The following is a 15,892-nucleotide window of genomic DNA, read 5'->3' on the forward strand; positions in this document are numbered from 1 at the left end:
ATAAATTCAGTAATCAATACAATTTTCTTTGTACGTAAAAAAAAAAGATAGGAAAGTATAATTAAACATTAGCAAAATACTTGTACATTTTTAATGAATAATTTATAGATATCTTTTTTATTAAAACACAGTATATCTGTACATATATAGAGTATTGTTTATTTCAAATAAGGAACTTAAAATAATCCTTTTCTAACTTATAGTTTGTTTCTTTGCAAAAACTATTAAAAATGTAACTTTTATATATATATATAATCTACAAATTCATTATGCTAGTAATTTAATATTAAAAAAATGTTTTATATATTTATACAATATTTTAAATATTTATATGTACATCTATGTTAATTTATTTGGTAGTTTAACCGAATTTGCAGGAAAACCGCGAACACCCAAACCTTTGATGGCAAATAAGTAACCAGCATATGGTTGCTCTTTTAACTGATTTTCGTTTAATTGCACAGTCGCTGTTGTTACATATAAGATATCCAAATTAGGACCACCAAAAGCAACACTTGTTATGTTGTTGGCACCATTAATCTTAACAAAACGCAACAATTCGCCCGTTCTCGGATTAATATTGAGAACCTAAACATTAAACATATTCTCTTCTCAGAAAATAAATGTCAATTATTTCCTCTACAATGTATTTTATAATAATTATGAATCGCCATAGGAATGTAGTAACACTCACACAACCTCCGTTAAACACAGCAACCCAAAGGTTTCCATCCGTATCTATAGTCATACCATCTGGCAATCCAGGAATATTATTTTTTTTAAGATCAAAAACAATCTTCTTATTTGCTATAAAATTTAAGATTTAAAAGTGTAAATTTTGGTTAACATAACACAGAATGTATACCAAATACATTGTAAATTTCTTACATATGGTTCCTGTCTGACAATTGTAATCATATGCCACAACCTGATACGTAAATGAATCAATATAATAAAATATATCATTATCAGGATTCCAGGCTAATCCATTACTTATGGATACCGGAGATATTTGTTTTTTCAATAAAAGATCATCACCCATAGAATAAAAAGATCCCGCATCAAATGGAATATCTCCATCCTTTTCAGAACCCATTGTTCCTAAGAAGAAGAATAGATTACGTAAGAATTTATACTATATGTAAGAATTTATACTATGTGAGTAATATACTTTCATATAAAATAATTTATATTTTTAACCAACCAGCCCATAATCTTCCAGAAGAATCTACTTTTCCATCATTCCATCTGATCTCTGTTCTCTTACCATCTGCAGTAGTCAATGTTTGAGGTATACATTTTGCAAGATCTTTTTCACTATTCCAAGAAAGTAGCATTACATCTATACCAGATCCAACAACAAATTTGTTGGTGCTACCTTCAACAGGAATAACAAATCCAACTGGTCCATTTTCTAATATAATGATAAAAATATATTTATAAAACAGATTATAAATACCAAATTACGTAATACAAAATTCTTAATTACTTACCTACCAAAACAGATGTAACAGTACCTGTTACAGGGTCAAATCTGAGTACTTTCTGGGCAAATATATCAACGAAATATAATTTTTGAGAAGCACAATCCCAATGAGGACCTTCGCCGAGACTGTATGGTCCAACGAGTGGTTCGACAGTTACTTCTGACATTTGTCTGATTTAATAGTTAACTGTTAGTTACTAGTTATTATACACACGTATAATTTGTATAGTAACAAATGCTTTTAAAACACAAAAAGTACAAAATACAGAATGTAAAAATCACTTAATCTTTCAGTAAACTCTAAACTTCGTAATTTGCCAGATTGAATTATTTTTAAAGAATAGAGATGCTACGCGAGAGTTCTTCATTATATATCATGGCTTATGAACTTTGATAATAGTATCTAGTACTTTGATAATCGTAGCTAGTAGATAGCAAATAACAGTAGTTTACTAATACCATTTAATAGTATATACGTACAATGATCCATTACAACACAAATATAAGGTTATCATTTTATTATAAAGTGAACAAGTTAAAAAACGAAAATATTATTAAGTGATGTTTGATAAAAAGATATAAAAATTGATTGTGCAACATAATGTAATTATATTACACTCATCCAATATAATGTAACTAATTTACGGAATTGTTAATAGCGATGATGTGCTTTAATGCTAGGTTAATCATTTTATTACTGTTCCTAAAATTTAAAAAATAAAAGAATGCAGAAGTTTTACTTAATTATCTTTATTGTTTCTTTTTTGTTAATATTGTTTGTGCAGAATGATTATAAAGTGCATAAGAATATTCATTATTAAAAATTATTATGCTTTAAATGAATTTGTAGGAAGGCCATGTACTCCTAAGCCTTTTACAGCAAACACATAACCAGCATGTGGTTGTTTTTCAAGTTCCTCTTTGCTTAAACCACGGCTAGATGTTGTTACAAATAAAGTATCTAACAAGGGCCCTCCAAATGTGCAACTAGTTACTTTTGGAACAGGAAGTTTCACAAAGCGTATTACTTTGCCAGTGTGAGGATTAACATTGACCACCTATTATATAATACATGTTTTTCATATTATTGTTTTATATTACATTTATTTCATAAACATATTGTTAATTATATATAAAACTCTTACAACAATACTTACAGCACCTCCATCATATAAAGCTATCCAAAGATTTCCACTTATGTCTATAGTCATACCATCAGGTATTCCAGAAACATTATTTTTTTTAAGATCAAATACAATCCTTTTATTAGCTGAAATGAATTATATTTATTACAAGTTTAATTCAACATGAGTTTTGTACTTTATATTTAATGTTTTTCAAAGGTTTCATACATATAGTTCCATTGATGGGCTCAAAATCAAATGCAGCTACTTGAAGCGTAGGAGTATCAATATAATATAATGTATCATCCTGCAGATTCCAAGCTAATCCATTACTATTAGTAACAGGAGATAATTTCTTTTTTGGTTTGAGATCAGACTTAATACGATAGAAAGATGCTTGATTAGGAACAACAACTTCATTTACTTCTGGTCCTATTGTTCCTATAGAAATGTAAATGAAACATGTAGTATGCTTAAGTTATTATTTTTATCTATTAGACTGATAATTTTCAACTAACCACCCCAGAATCTTCCTGAAGAATCTGCTTTTCCATCATTCCACCTAGTACCATTGCGATCTGTATCAACAACAGCAAGTATTTCAGGAAGTGATTCTGTAGTATTTTTATGACTATCCAATGTAGCTAGGATGAATTTTGTACCACTACCAGCTACAAACTTATTAGGTTCTCCTCTAATAGGAATAGCAAATCCAACTGGTCCATTTTCTAATCATTAATTCAGAAATCAATATTAATTTATGAAAATGAAATTGTTCTCTTTTTACAGACTCTAGATATACAATATTAATGATTACCTATGAATATGCAGGAAAGATGTTTTGTTACAGGGTCAAACCTACATATTTTTTGTGCTTCAATATCAACAAAAGAAAGCTTTTGTGAATGATGATTCCATAAAGGGCCTTCACTATGTTGAAACCTGCCAACTATTGGTTCAATAACTAGTCCATGGTTATCTTTTCGTTTTCCATGAGTTTCTCTACGAATAACAAAAAAAGGCAATTATTTCAAATAATACGGAACAATAATTCTCACGAACTATCGGAAGTTTTTACATTTATAATACAGTTCGTAATATAAGAGAATATTTTTATTCACACGGCTTTTATAATTTTCGTATTTTATATATATACATACTAGTTGTTACCTAGATTTCGTCCACGCATAACTAAGAACTAATATGAGTTTAACTTCGCGATTCTAAAATCCCTGTCATTTATTTGTAATAGAAATCAATATAGTAAATAGTATTCGAAACAAAGTTACGTTAATCAGACTTGGGTTTCATTTATGTTCATTGTTCGGTTCTTGAAGCCCGAAGGAGTAAGCGTAATGAAATGTAATCTGTGTCCATTTAGAGGAAATGTACTTTCCAACTGTGAACGAATTATCCAAATCGGTTAAATAGTTTCTGAAATTATACACACATCCTACGCACAAACCTTTTCTCTTTATAATATTAGTATAGATAGATGATAGAGTTCATATTTTCTTTGATACTTAAAAGCAAATAATTGATTAAAGATCAATAAAAAAATCATTTGTTTATATTTATAATCTTTGTGCGCAAATGACTGATATTCTATAAGTTTCAGGAGAATCCTTTCACTTACCCGCCATGAACGAAAAAGCCAAGATATAGTCCGAGAAATAAAACTGTACCAGCAATATTTTGCATTGTATACGAGACAATGCTAATATGTTCAAAAAGACAAACGAAAACTGACAATTCTTGCAAAACACTTTCCAAGGAAAAATGTGAGAATAATTATGGCAGTTATCTTGCTTGCTCCTTATATAGTATTTCCCCATTCACTTCTCGCTGATAGCAAATTATTTAGAATGTACATATTTGTAGACAATAGCATAAACTGCTAATAAAATCAATATTGCTGTTATGTTTGATGCTAGGATAACCTATATTTATATAAAGATAAATTTGGATGATTATTTATTATTACTATTATTATTATTTATTTTTTTCGCAAATGACAATTATGAGTAGTTTTCTGCAATAACGTCACTTCAAAGAAATTAGGTAATGTTCATTACCTTAGAAATATATACATGATCCTCGGTCAAACCAGAAATAAAAATTTGAAATATAGTATTTTGAATAAATATATTCCTTCTTCGGAAACATAAATTTGTTCGTACAAGTATACAAGTACAAGTATAAATCAAAGATTATTTATCTAAAGATATAAAAATAGTTCTACAGCAAGAACGATTTTTTATACTAAAATGCGCATTTTGCAATTTGTAACTTAAGTTTTTTAAAAAATTTTATTGATGATTTTGAAAATGCCTGTTATACATTATAATTTGCAAATTCATTGTCTTTGTTTTTACGATAAATATTTATGTAACACTCGACAATAAACTGTATAACTCGCAGTTCTTACGCTTTGTCTCCTAATGGAAAATTTATGTAAGTCAATATAAATTGTCTTGTGATTACAAGTTAAAATTTAAACGATAACGATATTTTGACAAATGACTTTAGACCTTCAATGTCTATAGACTTTCTGATTATTTATCTTTTTTAATCATTTTTCTAAACTAACTTAAAATTTGAAATATTTAAGTTTTGACACGCTATTTTTATCTAGGTACTTTAGTAAACAGAATACCAGGTTTTATGACATTAAAACTCAAGAGTTGTTCATCAACGAGAATTCAATTTTGTAAAGATTACAGTTTGACGTAACGTTCTGTTACAAAGAGTAATCGGATCTTATTTTTTTGAAGATTCTTTCTTGTTGCTCTGTTATGAATATCTTGAAGACAAACTTTAAAAATCTCCGACGAAAGTTTAAAAATATACAATAAAACAAAGTTATACAACTTTTAGATAAGAGAATGTACTATGTTAAAAAATAATTTTTGTATAACATTTATTTCTATATTATATCACCTTGTATACGTATCTTATACATGAATTGTAACAAAAATATTTGTCAAAGCTTCATGATTTTTAATTTACTTTCTATACCTGTATTGATGTCATACGTTCATCGAAAGATTATTTACTAGTTTGCATCCAAGAAGTATACAAGGAACATGTTAAATCAAACGAATTTAAAAAAGAACATTTGACAATGCGCACGTGCGCATTTAACATAATTGTAGCGCCATCTAACATCATTTCCAAGAATTTCTAACTCGCGCCGGCCAACATCATCAGGTCACGTGACAATAGCATATTGATACGTGTCGACGAAGGGAGCCACGACTCGCTACGCTTTGCCAATCGAGCATACGCAGCCGAGTTTGCTCGGATTCTTACTTTAATCTAGTGTCTTCGCGGCATTGTTGATTATAGAGTAAGTGGAAAGCGTCGTAGCATCGTGATCCTTTAGAATAGTTACACCTCGGATTCAAAATGGGATGTAAGTACACTGTTCCCAGTCAGAAATTCAGAAAATCTTTTATTCAGGATTACAGTCGCTGTGATTAACGATAACCGTAACCTCTTAATTTCATTTTTCGTACAACATATTGTTCGCTTCGTTGAACTTTTAGTATTTCAGTTTCTAGTTCGGTATTTTGTTAACGTGAGAATTAACTTTCCACCATATGTTTTTCAGTCAAATTTCTAGAGGTGATAAAGCCGTTTTGCAGTATACTTCCGGAAATAGAGAAGCCGGAACGTAAAGTAAGTCTATGTCAATTTATTTTTGTACTACATTATGTAGTGTATTCCAGTCGCTTAAAATTAATCTTATTTATGATCTTTTAAAAAGGTTTCTCTATTGATGTATTAATCAAATTCAGCTTCATTTAAATGTTTTCTTTTAAATGTTTTAGATGTTCTTTATGCTTTAAACAGTAATTTAAGAGGTCAAACATTTTTACAGATTCAATTTCGAGAGAAGGTACTATGGACTGCGATTACCTTATTCATTTTCTTAGTATGTTGTCAGGTAAGAGTTACTTTGTAATAAGCACTGTGTCTATTCAATGAAATTTTTATGTTTAACAAAACATTTTCTGTCTTCCCAGATTCCTCTATTTGGAATTATGTCTTCGGACAGTGCAGATCCCTTCTATTGGATTCGAGTTATACTTGCATCAAATAGAGGAACTCTTATGGAGTTGGGAATCTCTCCCATTGTTACATCTGGTCTGATTATGCAACTGTTGAGTGGTACAAAAATAATTGAAGTTGGTGATACTCCAAAAGATAGAGCTCTCTTCAATGGTGCTCAAAAATGTAAGAAAAGCACAATGCACCTTCAAGAATATTGTATGCCTTTAAGTTGTAACGTGCAATCTAATTTTTACTTTTTGCAGTATTTGGAATGGTTATCACTGTTGGTCAAGCTATTGTATATGTAATGACTGGAATGTATGGTGATCCAACAGAAATTGGAGCTGGTGTTTGTTTATTAATTATTATTCAATTATTCGTTGCTGGATTGATCGTATTATTATTGGATGAATTGCTCCAAAAAGGGTATGGATTAGGAAGTGGAATCTCTCTTTTTATTGCTACAAATATTTGTGAAACAATTGTATGGAAAGCATTTTCTCCAGCTACTGTTAATACTGGTATGATCTTATTTTCATTTTTCTATTGATATTCCTGAATATTGTAACTATGACAACGTCTTTATTTCATTGTCATTAGGACGTGGCACAGAATTCGAGGGCGCAGTAATCGCATTGTTTCATTTACTTGCTACAAGACAAGACAAAGTTCGAGCTCTCCGTGAGGCGTTCTACAGACAGAACCTTCCTAATCTTATGAACTTACTTGCTACAATCCTAGTATTTGCTATTGTAATTTACTTCCAGGTAATAAAATAAAATTATTTTTAATTTGAAAAAATATCAATTAAAATTCTAATTATATATTTATTTTTAGGGATTCCGTGTTGACTTGCCAATTAAATCTGCCAGATACAGAGGACAATACAGCAGTTACCCTATTAAATTGTTTTATACAAGCAATATTCCTATCATTCTGCAATCTGCATTGGTGTCAAATTTATATGTTATTTCACAAATGTTGGCAGTCAAATTTCAAGGAAATATTATCGTGAATTTGTTGGGAGTATGGTCCGACATTGGCGGTGGTGGTCCAGCGCGATCTTACCCCGTTGGAGGATTATGTTATTATTTGTCACCACCAGAATCTGTGGGACATATACTTCAGGATCCCATTCATGCTATTCTTTATATTCTCTTTATGCTTGGTTCTTGTGCTTTCTTTTCGAAAACGTGGATCGAGGTTTCTGGCAGCTCAGCAAAAGCCGTAAGAATTTATTATATTATTTTCATTCTTTATGTTTTTAATAGATATTGTATTTTAATCGAACCTAAAATTATTCTACAGGTCGCAAAACAATTAAAAGAACAACAGATGGTAATGAGAGGCCATAGAGACAATTCTATGATTCATGAATTGAATAGATATATTCCGACTGCGGCGGCATTTGGTGGATTGTGTATCGGTGCTCTGTCTGTACTGGCTGATTTCCTTGGTGCAATCGGTTCAGGTACTGGTATTTTACTCGCCGTCACAATCATATACCAGTACTTCGAGATCTTCGTTAAAGAACAAAGTGAAATGGGTGGCATGAGTACACTACTTTTCTAAACTCAATTTACATAGACTTTAAAAGTGAACTTTTTTAATTCTGAAGAACTGAATAATAATTTATTGTAAAGTAAGTCCATTTGATGTCAAATACTGTTAATTACTTCATAGAGTAATGGAAGGTCTTCAATATGAATCAAATCACACATTTTTATTCTTTGTTTGCCGTTGAGAAGATCACATATATAAATATACCTTCATATTACGTAATAGTTTTTCTTTTATTTTTTACATATGATTGTAGCATACTCAAAAATATTCAATTAAGTATCAGTTGCTCGCAAGCATGTATCAGTTTCGCGACCACCATCTATAGATTTTGCAATTAATATTGTTTATTTGTACATCATGAAAAATAATACCTCCTTTTATATGTGAAACATAAATAGTGATTCTACACTATGTCAATCTATATCAAATGGAATTTTGAATAATGTAACACGTTGACAAAGCGTAGAAGTTTGCACTCGAACGTGTAAAATGTAAAATGCTCGAATGTAAATACAGGCATTCGGTGTAATTTGAATGTTCTGGATTTACACACAAGATGTTATATCTTCCAGACAACGAGCAGTGTACATAGGAAGAAAGTGATTAAATATTTTCAGCATTTTTTACTAGTGTTTTATGCTCCGAATAAAACGGGGTTATGTAAAAGACTCTCTCAAAGCGCGCGATTAAGATCGTGACGTTTATGTGAATCGAATCATTGCATAATGTATAATCATTTCGTCAGGACGAGACACCCACCTAGGGTATTCGTACAACCAATTAATTCGTACAGTGTTCGCTCATCATAGATATCATCATTCCTATATTAATAATGATACAAAGCAAAGTAACATTTCTTTCTTGTATGTATTTAGGTGAATATGCTTTTATAAAAATTAAAATTTATTATTTGTTTTGTTTTCCTTTTTAGTCTGACCTGTATTAATTTCTCTTTTTACTAGCATTTGAAAGTAGCGAACTACATTTAAGTGAATGAAAGTAATATTCATTCGATATAATTAAATGAAATTGGAGAAAATTATTTATAAGTTATCTGCATTGTATTTGTATATCATATTATACTGTATATTATTTAGTTGTATTCAGATATTAGTAAACTTAAAAAATTCCTATTTTATATAATACAAATGGTACCTTTTATTTTATACATAGAGTTGTTATAAAAACATGACTAAAAATGTATTTATTGTTATACATTTCGAGGATAGTAAATGGCGAACCCAATGTTTAGACATTAATCCACAATATCATTTTAAATAAATACAAACTATATTAATGCAATATTAATTGAGAAGTTGTTCTACAAATGTAATTTAATAAAATAATCTAGAAATATTTTTTACAAAAATGTAAATTTAAAGGATGTGTTAATACTTATTCTAAATATCTTCTTAATATAACATTAATTTCTTAGATTTATATCATTTTATTCACAAAAATATGTACATATGGTAGAAAATTTAACTATTTATTTTTATTGTAAGAAAAGAGCAGCATAAAGTGGACCCAATGTATGAATATTGGATAACAAAACTAAACGAAGTGTTTCTGTAAACCGTGAATTTGGAGTAGAAGTGTCCGTATCTCGCCAAGCTATGTTAGCTCCTTCGCTACGTGTAAAAAGAGCAGGTGATGGAACATTTTCACGCATGTAAGCCCATACACATTCTTTCATTATAGTATTTATCTACAATAAGATATGTTTTATTTTGATTTCAAATATTATGTATGAGTATGAGGTTATTATTTAATCATAGAAACCTACCTGATGCGGTTCTAAAACTGGCAGAACATCCCTTATACTTGCTAATGGAGGTGGTAATAACTGACCAAGTGCCATAACACTCACGAGTAAAATACCTTCTTCTATATTCCAGTTAGCCATAACTGTGGCAGCAATACCTCTCAATAGAACTGAGCAGTAAGCTAAGGCTGGTCTGTACCAAGCTGTCAGTTCTAATAATGTCCATAATAATGGAACATCCTTGAATGTCCGATGGATTTGCAAATCTCTTTCTATAGTAACCTAATATAGCAATTGAAACATTATATTAAAGTTAACTGTTAGCATTACAATTATAATACTTCAAAATTATTAATATGATACCTTTGTAAATTCTTCATCAGGCCATGGTAATCCATTATACATAACATCAGGTGAAACTAGCTCAACTAACAATAAACTGACCATTGTTAAAGCATCTAGGTTCACAGGATATCGTTCCGATTCACGATTACTACAACATGCCTATTGAGTTTAGGCATTGAATAAATTATTTAATAATTTTATCCAATAATTGTATGATATTTTTAGAAATTTTACCTTTATTACATCAATTAGCAATATTTTATTGAGAGCAATAATTTCTTTATCAATATTATTTTCTGGTGGCGGTCTCCGAGGACCATGTCCAATTACTCCAGCGTGAAACACTGAAGAATGTTTCTGAGCTAACATCGTACTCGTAACCTAAGTAGAATAAGATTCATATAATTCTCAATAGAAATTTTTAAATATTTTATAAAACCATTACCTGTTTGTGGTTTTGATGCAAAAGTAACGTTTCCTCAAACTTTGGTTCAAATTTTTCTTTTGCACCAAAATATTTTGCAGGATTATTATTGATACTATGTCCCAGAATTTCTCTTAGAGCTAAAACTCGAGCACATGGCGAATAAAAAGTTAAATCTTTTAATAAATGACAAACGATCTTCACACCCTGTTGTTTTCGTGTGATGTCTAAAATTTAGAACTTTATCGAAATTTTATTTATAAGATTTTGATTAAAGAGAGACTAACTGAATACTTACCATCTTCCATTATGCATAAAAAGAAATACTGTATCATAGCTCTCGTTAATTTCAAAGTGAGTTCTACATTTGGGGAAAAATTATCTTTTTCAGGCATACTAAATAAGTCTAACATTTTAGCAATATCATTAGCCAAATCGAAGTCAGTTGTTTTTGTTAACAGAGTGGAGATTTGGTGTAGATTGGATTTTATAGCTTGAGTTATCATTTTTGACCGGAGTACTACTGCCTTGTTATACTTCTCCCACCTATTAAAGCAAAGTTATACAAATGTATAAAAAGTATAACACAACTACCTTAATGTGCTTACTTTAGCAATACTGTAAGATTTTGAAAGAGTTGTCTTGTTTCTTGTTTTTCTATAACATTTTTGTAATTTATTTCTCTAAGTGCTTGTTCAACTACTTGTGTAAAGTAACTGTAGCTGGCTAATACATTTTCCGTCTCAGAGTTATTAGACGAAAATAATACAATGTTATTAGAAACAAGCCGAATCAGAGCGGCAAGATGGAAAGTAGTTACAGCTTTGATTAACATATACGATGCTGCAGATATTAACATATTAGGATTTTGACTTCCAAGAAAACATAGCAGTCTGATAGCTGTTTGAACTCGCAGTGGATTTTGATTCAAAAGTAATGGTAATATTACTGGAAATTCTTGTTTGACTGAATTTAGTAAGGCAATATTTGCAGATTGTGGTCCATGTGTCCTCAAAAGTAGATCTATCTCTTGCAATACCAACTCTAGTATCTCAGAACATACGCTTTTTACGCTTTGAGCAGCGTTAACACTATGATACCCAACATTACTTGTATTTAAACTTGCATCTAGCAAAATATTTATTAGCTGAGATGCTCCTTGTTCACATCCTAATATCAGATGAACAGTTAGATCTATCAGGGCTTCAGGTTGGTTATCAAAATATTTGCACCAGTCTGAGGCAAATAAAGCTAACTGCGGGATTATATCTGGCTTTACTACAATAAAACAGATAAATTATATTTTATCTCTATAACATTAAATACATCTACTTACATGTTTGCAATATATCACTAGTTATTGCTTTTAAAAGAGTTTGCGAAAGAGAAGCCAGATTTAAAAGAAATGGAACAGTAGCCAATTTTTGATTCTTTGTATCCTCATCGATATTTACATCTTCTTGCAGACTCCACTGAAGGTATTATTGTTATTGTTGTTATTATTACTAATATTATTATTAAATGTATTTTGAGAAGCATTAGTTAACATTATAGTATGTAGAACAGTTTTTACCTTGAATAAGTCTAATAATGCTGCTGTAATATCTTGAAAGTGACTACCAGCCAAATGACCCAGAATTCCAACTACTGAATTCAATTTTGGATCTTTAACATTATGTTCATGGTCCATTGCACAAAAATCTTTTAAACCACATGATAACACTCTGGTAATAACTGTATTTGGGAAACAACTTCCAACATGAGCTACTACCCAATCAAAATGAGGACTATGTAATACGCTAGTATCTAATAGTGCTTTAATACAAGATCCTGTATCTGAATACATAAGACATTGAAGACATTGAGCAGTGATATCAATTAAAGTACGGGTAGCACAACAAGACATCCATTGTTGAAGGAAATCATTAATTCCAGCATTTGCAGGTAAGTTTCCACGTTTTGCATATTCTGAAGAAAGTTTACCTGTAATAAAATTAACATTATTTCTAACAATCTGACTTCAAACAATTTAATGATTGCATACCTAATAATTCTAGTGACCATGCTGAAATAATTGGTGCCCATGCTTCTGGATTGCCATTAATAAAGCTACTTAAAACATTGTGGATTTCTGCTATTATAGATTCCTCACATATTGCTAAGTTTTGATTTGTCTAGAAAAATGAGATATAATTTAATAGAAATCTTTAGCTGTATCATGCATTTTGTGCAATCGTTGCACAATTACTAAACTTACTTCTAGCTGACGAACATATTTGGTAACTGCAATAAAAAATACATTGCAGAAATATTCAAGTACTGCATCTCTTGCGGCAGGTACATTTCGAAGTAAAGTCAAAGCTGTTCGCGTTACATCAAGCGTGCTTGTACTATGAGTCGGCCGAACAGCTCCGGAAATAAATTTTCTAACTTCTACCAAAATGTCTTGTGGTGACAATACTCCCGTTGAATGCAACATCTTGTATTACTCTCTTAATGAAGCGAAAGATATAATTTAGGAAATATGATCATATTTACTTTTTCATATTTTTAGGGTTAAAGCATAATGTTAGAATCAATTAATTCCAGTAAAGCTTGATAATTACTACGTTTATGAAAACCATTTTTATACTTTTATTGTTACTATTATTTACGTTCCTAAAATTAAGAAGTATAAATCTAAACAAATGCAAAAATAGAATAACCTATAACGCTAAAGCATAAGATACAACGATATATCTTCTTCGTCACCCCCTTTAAATAGAGTTGTTACTTGTTGCCTGTAGGTTGCGCATTTCGTTTTGATCAACATTGGTATATGGAAAGATCGATTTTTTAATCGAAATTTTAAATTTTGATAAAGAGAGCATTTATTCAGTAAAATATTTAAAACATTGAGAATCAGTTATAGTCAATTATAGCATGTGATATGTGTATTAATATGAAAAAAGTAAAATGTAAGTATGTTATTAAATATAAAGTTATTTTTATAGAATTTATCATATGAAAGACAAAAAAGCATAAATATAAGCTTTACTGCGTTATATCATTTTTGATTTTGATATGATAAATTCTAAAAAATTACAGTTAAAATATTTTTTATACTAATCAGTTTTCGATCATGTTATCCTAATACTTTTTAAGTAGAGTGAGCGAGTTAAGTAAGCGATTCGATCGATGTTGTATATAATAAAAAATGAATGTTTCTATTTACGTAAAAATACCGCAATGTGTAGTAAAATGCACATCTATTATTGCATTTGTGAAAAAACATTCGTGTATATGTAATTCATCTTTTTCCTCTAAGATTTTGTCCTAATTTCGGCAAAAAAGAAATTATGGTTTGTTATGTGAATCACCCTGTATAATTATAAATTATTTTATAAGCTATTAGCGTTTCCTGTATGTATTCGGATTATATCTTTTTGGGATTTATTTGTCATCTGTATTTTTTTCAGTAACAATAGTTTTACGATAATAAATAAATGTATTCACGCAAAAATATTATTTAAATACGTTATTTTTACAATATCAAAATTTCTTAAAAGTATAAATACAAATCTATATTAATAAGATATATGATATAATAATGTATAATAATTTATACAAATATGAAATGATTGACAATTAAAGTATGTTTTTGTAAAAACAATTTTATTTCATTCATATTTTTAAATATTTCTTAAATAGTTAAAATGTAATCGATATATTTAGCATACAATACTTTATCAGAATTGCACAAATAATAATATATAAATGTAGTTTTCCTAAGAAATATAAAAATGATTCAATAATGTATTTTTTGTACAGGCAAGGAAGCAATTCAGCGTCTTTTTTTTTTTTCTTGTTTTCGTGGTCTATGAGGTCTCCTTGGGGTTACTTGAGGACTATTTTCTGAACACTCTACGTCGCTTGGATCATCCTGTTATTAATTCATAACTTGAGAGTATCTGTAAGTCAATTAAATTAATCATAAAACATATATGCAATACCTTTAAAGCAGCTATACCATCGGAAGGGCCCCTTTGAAAAACCACTAGTATTGCCAATAGACATATAATTTGGTATAATGCACTAATATATAATCCAAACCTTAAAAATTGTTCAAATAAAGTCTCTTCTGCTGGGAATAAAAGTTCTTTTAATTGTGGATCAGTGTCTGCCATTTCCAGATACTAAAAAAAAGGGATAATTATCTCAATTCCTTTAATCTAAGAAATAAATTTTTATTCTTCAACAATTTTTTTTAGGAACACATAAAAGATTAATACTATTAAATTAGTACAACCGATATTCCATAAACCTAGTCTATTTTCAAATTACAGTGGCTTATAAAAGTATTTGAACACTCTTACAAACTTTTTATGTATGTATATTTTACAAAGTATTTTGAAATTTCATTAGCACTGTAACAAGACACAACTATCGTGATTATACTGATAAAATTTGAAACAGATCTTTTAATTTTTCACTAGTGCATGTTTGCAATAAATGGTATCAAATTTTACTGTTATGATCACGATATGTAATTGTGTCTCGTTACAGTATTAACGAAATTTCAGAAATTTTCGTATAATGTACATATAATCATAAAAATTTTCTGCAGTAAGTATTAGAAAACTTTCGTGGGACACTGTATTTATACTATTTACACTATTACTAAATTAAAAATATTTTTAATTGTGAAATATGGGTAAGTACTATTTTTCTAAAATATAGCAAATACTTAGAAATCAATAATCTAAGCAATATAGCGATCGTAAAATTTTCATAGCATGCAAGCTTGACAAATACTACCAACTTTCTCACTGACGTTTATGTCAATAATTATTTAAATGTCAATTGACTTTCATTAAGATATTGAGGTATAACTGACATTTAAAAACAGTTGAACGAAATAATCAAACGTTAATTCATCTATTAACACAACGACGTTCTATTATAAATGACACGTAATAAATTTTGTAATTTTTATTTACTTTTTTTGACGAAGGAAAAGAGACGAACATAAAATAAGTATATGCTTACTTATTTTACTTGAAGTTGGCAGCAGAAAGTTTATTCGTATATTTCAAACCAGATGTCATTCTAAACTGACGATTCGATTTAGGCGCCAGCTATCAGTAACA

The 15,892-nt window shown here is 29.5% G+C and overlaps 5 protein-coding genes across 9 annotated transcripts; 1 reads left to right on the forward strand and 4 right to left on the reverse strand.

The window, feature by feature from the left end:
- Positions 1-135: 135 nt before the first annotated feature.
- Positions 136-1,859, reverse strand: LOC117216867 (regucalcin-like). The gene is made up of 5 exons (XM_033463973.1): positions 1,494-1,859; positions 1,205-1,414; positions 889-1,101; positions 695-807; positions 136-588 (listed from the first exon to the last, which is right to left on the reverse strand). The coding sequence occupies exons 1-5, from the start codon at positions 1,651-1,653 to the stop codon at positions 340-342; spliced, it is 945 nt and encodes a 314-aa protein (XP_033319864.1). The 5' UTR covers positions 1,654-1,859; the 3' UTR covers positions 136-339.
- Positions 1,860-2,220: 361 nt separating this feature from the next.
- Positions 2,221-4,365, reverse strand: LOC117216866 (regucalcin-like). The gene is made up of 6 exons (XM_033463972.1): positions 4,247-4,365; positions 3,428-3,612; positions 3,129-3,338; positions 2,839-3,051; positions 2,644-2,756; positions 2,221-2,544 (listed from the first exon to the last, which is right to left on the reverse strand). The coding sequence occupies exons 1-6, from the start codon at positions 4,309-4,311 to the stop codon at positions 2,314-2,316; spliced, it is 1,017 nt and encodes a 338-aa protein (XP_033319863.1). The 5' UTR covers positions 4,312-4,365; the 3' UTR covers positions 2,221-2,313.
- A 1,508-nt stretch (positions 4,366-5,873) lies between these two features.
- Positions 5,874-9,138, forward strand: LOC117216863 (protein transport protein Sec61 subunit alpha). Its single transcript, XM_033463966.1, has 8 exons — positions 5,874-6,025; positions 6,224-6,291; positions 6,494-6,559; positions 6,639-6,849; positions 6,930-7,187; positions 7,267-7,433; positions 7,504-7,893; positions 7,975-9,138. Exons 1-8 carry the CDS (start codon positions 6,019-6,021, stop codon positions 8,236-8,238), a joined length of 1,431 nt encoding a protein of 476 aa, XP_033319857.1. The 5' UTR covers positions 5,874-6,018; the 3' UTR covers positions 8,239-9,138.
- Positions 9,139-9,660: 522 nt separating this feature from the next.
- LOC117216861 (integrator complex subunit 5) lies at positions 9,661-13,526 on the reverse strand. 2 transcript variants are annotated; one of them, XM_033463962.1, is made up of 11 exons: positions 13,021-13,526; positions 12,808-12,937; positions 12,337-12,746; positions 12,100-12,235; positions 11,372-12,041; positions 11,062-11,309; positions 10,785-10,990; positions 10,574-10,720; positions 10,358-10,498; positions 10,016-10,276; positions 9,661-9,937 (listed from the first exon to the last, which is right to left on the reverse strand). In XM_033463962.1, the coding sequence occupies exons 1-11, from the start codon at positions 13,240-13,242 to the stop codon at positions 9,725-9,727; spliced, it is 2,784 nt and encodes a 927-aa protein (XP_033319853.1). In that variant the 5' UTR covers positions 13,243-13,526; the 3' UTR covers positions 9,661-9,724. The 2 variants fall into 2 exon arrangements, with proteins under 2 accessions (XP_033319853.1, XP_033319854.1); XM_033463963.1 differs by lacking the exon at positions 12,808-12,937 and having other exon boundaries at positions 13,021-13,133.
- A 935-nt stretch (positions 13,527-14,461) lies between these two features.
- LOC117216868 (protein MANBAL) lies at positions 14,462-15,811 on the reverse strand. 4 transcript variants are annotated; one of them, XM_033463975.1, is made up of 3 exons: positions 15,743-15,811; positions 14,756-14,938; positions 14,462-14,685 (listed from the first exon to the last, which is right to left on the reverse strand). In XM_033463975.1, the coding sequence occupies exons 1-3, from the start codon at positions 15,770-15,772 to the stop codon at positions 14,587-14,589; spliced, it is 312 nt and encodes a 103-aa protein (XP_033319866.1). In that variant the 5' UTR covers positions 15,773-15,811; the 3' UTR covers positions 14,462-14,586. The 4 variants fall into 4 exon arrangements, with proteins under 4 accessions (XP_033319866.1, XP_033319867.1, XP_033319869.1 ...); XM_033463976.1 differs by lacking the exon at positions 15,743-15,811 and adding an exon at positions 15,565-15,714; XM_033463978.1 differs by lacking the exon at positions 15,743-15,811 and adding an exon at positions 15,577-15,712.
- Between the last annotated feature and the right edge of the window lie 81 nt (positions 15,812-15,892).

The sequence above is a fragment of the Bombus bifarius genome, unplaced genomic scaffold (genome assembly GCF_011952205.1).
Source record: "Bombus bifarius isolate JDL3187 unplaced genomic scaffold, Bbif_JDL3187 scf7180000007974, whole genome shotgun sequence".
Lineage (NCBI taxonomy): Eukaryota > Metazoa > Arthropoda > Insecta > Hymenoptera > Apidae > Bombus > Bombus bifarius.

What these genes read in the sequence shown, in the direction of transcription:
- LOC117216861 (XM_033463962.1), bottom strand. Translation starts at nt 13,242, where the DNA reads ATGTTGCATTCAACGGGAGTATTGTCACCACAAGACATTTTGGTAGAA. An exon ending in ATGGTCACTAGAATTATTAG is followed by an intron (nt 12,747 to 12,807) that starts GTATGCAATCAT and finishes ATTTTATTACAG; the next exon opens with GTAAACTTTCTTCAGAATAT. An exon ending in CAGTTTTAGAACCGCATCAG is followed by an intron (nt 9,938 to 10,015) that starts GTAGGTTTCTAT and finishes ATCTTATTGTAG; the next exon opens with ATAAATACTATAATGAAAGA.
- LOC117216863 (XM_033463966.1), top strand. An exon ending in TTTTCTTAGTATGTTGTCAG is followed by an intron (nt 6,560 to 6,638) that starts GTAAGAGTTACT and finishes CTGTCTTCCCAG; the next exon opens with ATTCCTCTATTTGGAATTAT. An exon ending in CTTCAATGGTGCTCAAAAAT is followed by an intron (nt 6,850 to 6,929) that starts GTAAGAAAAGCA and finishes TACTTTTTGCAG; the next exon opens with TATTTGGAATGGTTATCACT.
- LOC117216868 (XM_033463975.1), bottom strand. Translation starts at nt 15,772, where the DNA reads ATGTTCGTCTCTTTTCCTTCGTCAAAAAAA. An exon ending in CTTTTCCTTCGTCAAAAAAA is followed by an intron (nt 14,939 to 15,742) that starts GTAAATAAAAAT and finishes CCTTTTTTTTAG; the next exon opens with TATCTGGAAATGGCAGACAC. An exon ending in ATGGTATAGCTGCTTTAAAG is followed by an intron (nt 14,686 to 14,755) that starts GTATTGCATATA and finishes AATTAATAACAG; the next exon opens with GATGATCCAAGCGACGTAGA.
- LOC117216866 (XM_033463972.1), bottom strand. Translation starts at nt 4,311, where the DNA reads ATGCAAAATATTGCTGGTACAGTTTTATTTCTCGGACTATATCTTGGC. An exon ending in GCCCATCAATGGAACTATAT is followed by an intron (nt 2,757 to 2,838) that starts GTATGAAACCTT and finishes AATTCATTTCAG; the next exon opens with CTAATAAAAGGATTGTATTT. An exon ending in CTTTATATGATGGAGGTGCT is followed by an intron (nt 2,545 to 2,643) that starts GTAAGTATTGTT and finishes ATTATATAATAG; the next exon opens with GTGGTCAATGTTAATCCTCA.
- LOC117216867 (XM_033463973.1), bottom strand. Translation starts at nt 1,653, where the DNA reads ATGTCAGAAGTAACTGTCGAACCACTCGTTGGACCATACAGTCTCGGC. An exon ending in TTGTCAGACAGGAACCATAT is followed by an intron (nt 808 to 888) that starts GTAAGAAATTTA and finishes TAAATTTTATAG; the next exon opens with CAAATAAGAAGATTGTTTTT. An exon ending in CTGTGTTTAACGGAGGTTGT is followed by an intron (nt 589 to 694) that starts GTGAGTGTTACT and finishes TTTAATGTTTAG; the next exon opens with GTTCTCAATATTAATCCGAG.